General features: G+C 36.1%; 1 protein-coding gene across 1 annotated transcript; it reads left to right on the forward strand.

Moving 5' to 3' along the window:
- The first annotated feature begins 950 nt into the window (after window positions 1–950).
- LOC112523114 (senescence-specific cysteine protease SAG39-like) lies at window positions 951–2,173 on the forward strand. Its single transcript, XM_025132566.1, has 2 exons — window positions 951–1,430; window positions 1,581–2,173. The coding sequence occupies exons 1-2, from the start codon at window positions 995–997 to the stop codon at window positions 2,171–2,173; spliced, it is 1,029 nt and encodes a 342-aa protein (XP_024988334.1). The 5' UTR covers window positions 951–994.
- The last annotated feature ends 6,410 nt before the right edge of the window (window positions 2,174–8,583 follow it).

Here is an 8,583-nt window from a genome sequence, read left to right on the forward strand (position 1 = left end):
CAAGTTGCGGATATCTTGACTAAGGCTCTTCAAGTGGGAAATTTTGAGCGTCTGAAAAAGGAGCTTGGGATGGTATGCGTCTAGCTTATGGGGGAATGTTGAAATAGTAAGCTAGACCAGTTTGACCAGACAGTTACATCCGTCAAATACTTCTTAACCACCGTTACAGTTATGTCGTTCTATGAACCATTGTGTCTGTTAATTGTGTCGTTTAGATTTGTATATATATGTATGTTCATACTAATGGACAGGGGCTGTGATTTTAATAAGAAAAAGTCGGTGTTTCTTTGTATATTGCATCTTACTTAATCCTTCCAACAGTTCTTGCTAAACTTGGTAGAAATTTTCAAAAAGATTGACCCTTATACAGGTCATCTAGCAGAAACTTAGAATCAACAGCACAACTAACTATTGTACTGTCTACCAAGAATATCATAGTGAATTGACTGAAGGTCGGCCTTTGGCCAAGCGGTGTACCTAGTCACCCAACCTTTTAGAAGTCAAGGTTTCAAGCCAAAGACGAGAAGTATGCGTGATTTAGTTTGGGGTATATATAACTATTATATGCTTAAAAAGAATATCATTATCAACTGGATACAACTATTCAGAAATATTGCCAAGCATAACAGACAAAATTTCTAATGAGAGCAAAACTAGAGCCAAAAGCTGGCCTTTTCCAAGAGCCAACAAAAATATGATGTTGGATACGTTGTAATTGGATATATCTAAAAAAACACACATAAGACATTATTCCTGTTAAACAAAATAACGTCTACGCATTGTCTGAGCCAACGTACTTTTGCCTTGCATTCCACGGACTTGGTTGCTTTCTGAATTGCATCATAGTAGTTGCCTCCTCCTGAAAATGTTATTCATGTCATAATCTCTTCCTATATATTTCTCATGAGTTATGCATTTAAGGCACCTCCTCACTCAAAAGCCTGCAAGTTGTGGGTTCTTTAAACTAATTGAGAAGGTGTCAAACCTGCAACCAATGGGTTCAACTGTCAAAAGAATGTTTATTATCACCTCTCTTCTTATCATAGGGATTTGGTCTTCTCAGATCACATGCCGCATGTTAAGTGACTTGTCCATGTCAGAGAAACATGAAATGTGGATGGTACGTTATAAACGGGTGTACAAAGATGACACAGAGAAGGAAATGCGCTTCAAGATATTTAAGGACAACATGGAATTCATAGAATCATTCAACAGTGGTGGAAATCATCCTTACAAAGTAGGTGCTAACGCATTTGCCGACCAAACAAATGAAGAGTTCAAAGCAGCTCGTAATGGTTACAAGTTTTCAACAAACAAAAAATTAGATCAAACAACACCATTTAGGTATGAAAATGTGACTGTAGTGCCACCTAGCATGGATTGGAGAAAGAAAGGAGCAGTTACCCAAGTTAAAGATCAAGGTCAATGTGGTAAGTTGATTACCGAATTGTTGTTGAATATTTAAAAATAACAAATAATTAAAAAAAATAAAAAGTAGGAAAACCACAACATGAACAAGTGATTTTTCAACTCTTGGCTACACATACATGCATATTTATTTAGTGTTTTGTAATCATCAGGAAGCTGTTGGGCGTTTTCAACTATAGCTGCTACCGAAGGGATTACTCAACTCAGTACTGGAAAATTGATTTCACTCTCTGAGCAAGAGCTAGTGGACTGTGACAGGAGTGGTGAAGATGAAGGATGTGAGGGTGGCGAGATGGAAGATGGCTTTGAATTTATTATAAAAAACAAAGGCATCAACGCTGAGGCAGCTTACCCGTATCAAGCTGTGGATGGAACTTGCAACACAAAGGAGGAAGCAATTTATGCTGCCAGGATTAGTGGGTATGAAAAAGTTCCAGCCAACAGTGAAAAGGCATTGCTACAGGCAGTGGCCAATCAACCCATATCTGTGTCCATTGATGCTAGTGGCTACGCTTTTCAGCTCTACTCAAGTGGAATTTTTACTGGGGATTGCGGAACCGATCTTGATCATGGTGTTACAGCCGTTGGGTATGGGGTAACTGATGATGGAATGAAGTATTGGTTGGTTAAAAACTCGTGGGGTGCCAGCTGGGGAGATGGTGGATACATAATGATGCAAAGAGATGTTAGTGCCAAACAAGGTCTATGTGGAATAGCTATGGATTCATCGTATCCAACTGCTTAGTGTTTCTAGATTATACTTGTTATAACTTGAACAAAACGCATCTGTCTGGGAAGTTTAAAATATACACTTTTTATTCTGTTTTTTGTAATATATGTGATGCAACACTGGTGTATAGTAAGTCCAATTTATGGAAAGGGTCTGATTATTGTAATCTGAGGCCTATTGTCTACGTATCTGATTTTCATGGTTTGAGTTTAGGTCCTAGTTCAATTGTGTTAACCTTGAAGCCAACTTACTCCGTCCGAATTAAAATTTTGGTTTGATCCAAGAAGAAGAAAATGCCAGAGGCCTAGGTTTGGTAGTCCAATTGATTTGCATCATCTAAAATACCTCTATATACATAGGTCTCGGGTCAAGGGTTGGTTTACTTCACAATCACCTCTTCATTAATTTGTCAACGGTTTTCGTAAGCTGATTGCTCTGTCAAGGTTCTTGTTAAAATCTCACATCGGCTAGTCTTGACCAGTTTCCATTCATATATGTTGGAACCTCTTTTCTCCTCAATGGCTCTGTTGAAGAATAAAATGAGGTTCCACATACTCAGTTTCTTTGACTTTGGTCTCTACAAACTACAATTCTCCACACTTGATGTAAAAGTGCTTTAAAATCCAACATGTGACCTAGCCTGGCGTGTAAGCCATGGAGTAAACCTAGAGGAGGCATGGTAAAATGTGCCTTAAATTTCCCTTACGTAAGATAAATATGAGATGTGTTTTAATTAAGATGAATTTACACAATTGTTTTTTGGAACGTAAACATATGCTCACAACTTAGACCGATGATAAGAAAGAACGACTAAATGACTTGAGAGTTTTATCTCTTACAAATTTGCACTATCCAATGAAATTCTTCGGGAGTTATAGCGAAACTAAAAGGTTGTTTTTGACAAAACTAAAAGCATATACAAAACCTTTACAAAAGATCTTCGGGTACAGAAAATTTCCCTCTAAAGGTTATTTTTGTTGTAGTAAATCAGTTAAGATCATGGTTATGGAATATTTATTTAACGAAGCAAATTACATTACCATATTTTAAAGTTGTTATGTTCATCCTCAATTGCTCTGTATATCCCTCCTCACCCCTCAACCATTGTGTTCTGTATTATCTTCCTATGTCATAGGTTTTATACACATGTGTCCAAAACACTACAATATTCTCTCACAACTTTTTATGATAAGTGCAACTCACAACTCCGCCCTAAAGACCTTGTTTAGTATCGTTTTCAACATAGTTTGTCCACATATCCATCTAAGCATCTTCATTTCTACAATTTCTAACTTTTTCTCATGGACCTTTCTTTGCGCCCAACACTTTGACTCATACACCATAATTGGTGTGAAGGTTAAGACAATGAATGTCTTTCAATTTTAGGATTTCCTAACTTAGAAGGACCTCGTGACACTCCGCAAACATTTCCCAAGACCGCGCAAGCAGCACCGGTTTGGCGAGCGTCTGAGTGAGTTGAGTGAGGAAGTGAGGCCCTGAGGAAGTGGAGGGAGAGCTGTACTAAGCCTACCACCTCCCTGCTTTTCTCTTTCAGCCCTAATAAGGGGATAAGACCTTACAACTAGATTGGAGATGATCCCTTCTTTCTCCTACGAGACCCATCCAGGGGAATCTTACACTGCACGCAGAGAACCCCCGATGGGTACACGAAAGTGACAAAGTTGCTTTGACTATAGAACCATACCTCTCTTTTGCAGCGAATTGGATAATGAATAGGACCCAGCGAGCTGAAAGAATCAATCCCATCCTGAAGCGAGAAAAGCCCTTTCTATCTTCTTAGTCAAGTGCGCTAGCTGCAATCAAACTAAAGCCTTTTCCCTAGTCTAAATTAGCCTTATAGATAGTTTTAGGGTGAGAGGGAAGGAAATCTTTTTTTGATCAATCGCCTACCTGAAGGCTCTCCTCTCTCTCTCTCTTTTAGCCAACACCATCAACCCCATTTTTTGGTCCCAGTACTGAAAAATGCAACTTCTGAACCAAGTCCTCCTATGAACCTATCCCCGCCTAAAGAATAGGATAGATTACGACCTTGGTTTTAGCTACTGATGACAGAGCAACTTCATGGACCAGAACCGACAACTTTCTGCTTCAGCCCTGTCTTTATGTTATTAGTCACGTCATAATTGATCTCTCCTACTTCTATCTGAATAATGGAGCCTAAAATACTTGAAATTATTCTTTTTGGTACCATTTGTGCCACAATGTTATTTGGAACCCCCCCCCCCCATCAATGTGATCCCTACTGAAATTACACCATATGCATGTACGTATATGTATGTAGGTAAATCATATAATACTCGTTTCTCTCGAGTAAGATGTATCAAACTTGCACCTCTCGAGAAACCATATAAGAGAGTTGCAAGGTAAATCACAACACTATCTTGTTATTTTATAGTTTTTTATAAAGCCATGTTGGAAATATGAAGGAGATGCATTGCCAATAGACTGAATAAAACTTTCGTTCATATCCCCAACTAAACAAATTAACTAAACATTGTATTAGAACCAATTAACCGTAGTGCAACTTTCATTGGTTAAAAATCAACCGATTAAAATACAGTATTTGTTATGATCAATTGGTTAATCCCGTGACTTTAATTCAAGGCAACAAACCCCAGTAAAAAACTAGACTACAAGACAAAAATTACTGGGGAGTTATACATTTGTGTATTGATAGGACCATTCGCTATTTCTTGAAGCTCGATCTCTCCCCCGGATGAACCATATAGCCAGGAGAAACCATGACCCCGTCGTGGTTGAATGAGAATGGATAAGAGGCTTGTGGGATTGACGTGACGACATTTAAACGTTCATTTTCAAAATAAATCTGATGTAAACAAAACTAAACTACGAAAGCTATAAAGGGAGATCCAAGGAGTATCACTCTCCAAAAATCATTTTTAACCTAGAAAACAACAAAGTATTTTAAGAAATAATGCATAAAATAAATAAAGCATAAATGTGCACGAAGAAGATAAATAAGGAGATACAAAAGTAAAAAGATGAACAAAATCATGAATTATATGGATAAGGTAAAAAAAATACAACACAATGGTTGTAAAATAAGAACAAAAAAAGCTTCCATCTCATCTTCAAATCCCGTATCTAAAATACAGGAAATGAAGGAGTTATGTATTAGACAAAAGCAAACTAAAACAAAATATATACTCTAGTCATAGATCTATAGGAGAGGAAGAAAAAAAAAATAAACCCTAGTCTAAGAGATATAGAGAAATGAAGAAGAAGAGAGAAAATTGGGAGGAGGCTACTCCCAAGAAAATAACCGGCCTCCCCTTATAGTTCCTAAAATGATTGCTTTTATACCCAACACCTGAAATCCCAAAATAGCCCTTGAAAATTTTGGGCGAGGAGTTTCTAGGTGCCTTACACGGCCTTGTTGAAATGGACTTTTTCTTTAAAACTACAAGGCCTTAATGTTGAAACTAGGCATAAGGCCATGTTGAATTTGATCTTTTAAGAACAAGGCCTTATGCTTGTCCAACTTCTTTCCTTTTTTTTCCTTTTCTTGCACTTCAATTTGGGGCCTTCAAAACTCTTCATTTGATTCAGCCGTTTGCTTTATTCTTCAATTATCCACCAATTGTTGATCTAATGCTCCCAAAACTAACTATTCATCCACAACCAATCATTTGTAAAAGAAATATCCATCAAAACTCGCACAAACACCACACAAATACCTAAGTACCTCTCCACGAAGATTATAAGGAATGTGACTATAAATCTAATAAAACTTAATATGAATGAGTATCTACATGCAAAATGCAACTACAAAGTAAACAAAATTAGGTGCATAAATTGTAGATAACATTACGCAACTAGACCATGGTGTTACAACAGTTGGATATGGAACTACCCCTAAGGGCACTAAGTACCGACTAGTAAAGAACTCGTGTGGAACAAGTTGGGGAGAGGAACGTTATATCATGATGCAAATAGATGTTGATGCCGAGGAACGACTCTACGGCATTGTTATAATGGCCTCATATTCGACTTCTTAATAGATGAGGAAACATGTGTATTCAGAACAGTCCATACACATGAATTCATTTTGGCTCATGCATATAATTGCCAAGTTGTTTCTCTGCTCATGTAATGATTATGTGTGTGGTTATATATATATATATATATATATATATATATATATAATCGTACATCATGGTTTTTCTCAGGGACGTTCCTATCTTTTTGGAGGCACTGCTACATTCAAAACTTTTGATTGCATTGCATAAATGAGATAATAAAGAATATATGTTAAGAACAAAAATGGGCTAAACCTAAACGATTAACAATATGAAACTAAACCTAATAATGATTTGAACCTAAAACCAAACAATTAATGATTTGAACCTAAATAATTTCGGCTATAGTTCTACACATGTCAATAAAAAGACCCTAAACACATATAAATTTGGGCCCCAAAATTTCGGAGGCCCTATTTAAAATCTCACATTTAACATGCTAATTAAGGGACGACCCTAGTTTTTCTAGATCCGCATGCGAAAATTATGGCTTGTTTACAGAACGCAAAATATCATCTTTTATTAGGTCATTGATGCAAATATAAGTGTGTAGGGAGATAAGTTGTTTATGTGATCTAACATTATAATGATCTAGATGTGCCAAAAAAATCCCTTATTGGTTTGCCATTCCTCGTTAATTCTTTGGCATTTCTGCTGATGATGACTCCCACAATATATATTGCCCCTTGTTCTTCAGCATAGTCAAATTGTACGAGACTCTATCGTCTATCATGAGTATCTCCTTCCGCACCCATGTCACTCCACCATCAATCAACAACAAGGCTTTCCTGTTTCACTTTCTACCATCATTGTAAATAGTACTATGATGGAATTCAATGATACTTTAAACTCCGATTGTGTAAAACCTCCCTGTTATTGGATTTATTTATTTAATCATTTCTTGGTTATAGGGATAATTTGTTCTTATCTTATATTGTTTGTTGGGACGTGAACATATGCCCACAACTTAGACCGATGATGAGAAAGAACGACTAAATGATTTGAGAATTTTATCTCTGACAAGTTTGCACTTGTCCAGTGAAATTCTTTGGGAGGATATGGTGAAACTAAAATGTTATTTTTGACAAAACTAAAAGCATATGGAAAACCTTTACAAAAGATCTAATTAGGTACAGGAAATTTATTTCTAAAGGTTAATTTTGTTGTAGTAATCAGTTAAGATCATGGTTATGGAATATTTATTTAATGAARCGATTATATTTCCATATTTTAAAGTCATTGTGTTCATCCTCAACTACTCTGTCTATCCCTCCTCACCCCTCAACCATCGTGTTCTCTATTATATTCAGTATGTCATATGTCATAGGACTTATATGAATGTGTCCAAACCACTGCAATCTTCTCTTAGAATTTCTTATGATAAGTGCAACTCACAACTCCGTCCTAAAGACCGTGTTTAGCATCGTTTTCAACATGGTTTGTCCATATATTCATTTTTACAATTTTTAACTTTTTCTCATGGAACTATCTTGTCGCCCCACACTTTGACTCATACACCATATGCCCACAATTGTTTGAATTTACACAAGTGTTTTGTTGGGACGTGAACATATGCCCACAATTTATTAATTTATTTTTTAACTAATTTTTAAAATAATAAATAATCTTGGTTTATTAATTAATCATAAATTTTCTTATTATGGACATCGGTTCTATCATATCATATGTGCGATTTTTGTTTTGTACCATATTTAGAGATGCAACCTGGAAGTTGTTCCCTTGCAGATTAGAGAAGACCTGCTAAAAAATTCTATATTTTCAATCGAAACCGAATTGTAAGAAATACCAACATCAGTTGTTTTCTTTATCGTCCTCATGCTTGCAAATATATACGGGGGTTAATTAAATGCAATATGTCTTGATCTATGAATTATACAAACGGTCATTAAAAACTTAACAAAGAAAGGAAAAGACAGATAACTTTGTATCCCATAAAAACTCTTTATAGAAAAGTATTTCTGTAACTAAAATACATACACAGATCGTCCTTTTGCCTAATAGCCGAACATGAGCATACAAAATTACAATCATATATATATATATATATATATATAACATGGAATGAATCAACTTCCACGCCGAGCCATGTTTCGTTGTCCATATCACAGATAACTTGCCTGGCTCTCTAGAAAATGCAATTCATTTTCTATCACAAAATCCAATTACAATGAGAATGCAATATCAAACGGATTCTTAATTGGCTTTAAGGGATGTAGTCCACTAGTTCTATAAATACGTCCTTCCCTAAAACACAAATGCAATCAAGTGCAGGACAATTACCCACCAGCTTATTAATCTATCCCCGTACAGCTGCTTTGCAATCTGCTTTCAAGTTGATTAAAC

The sequence above is a fragment of the Cynara cardunculus genome (assembly GCF_001531365.2).
Source record: "Cynara cardunculus var. scolymus isolate 2C chromosome LG 12, CcrdV1, whole genome shotgun sequence".
NCBI classification, from domain to species: domain Eukaryota; kingdom Viridiplantae; phylum Streptophyta; class Magnoliopsida; order Asterales; family Asteraceae; genus Cynara; species Cynara cardunculus.

Bases quoted from the DNA above. Each gene is read 5' to 3' on its own strand.
- LOC112523114 (XM_025132566.1), top strand. From the start codon at position 995: ATGGGTTCAACTGTCAAAAGAATGTTTATTATCACCTCTCTTCTTATC. The intron at 1,431-1,580 runs GTAAGTTGATTA...TGTAATCATCAG, and splicing joins TAAAGATCAAGGTCAATGTG to GAAGCTGTTGGGCGTTTTCA.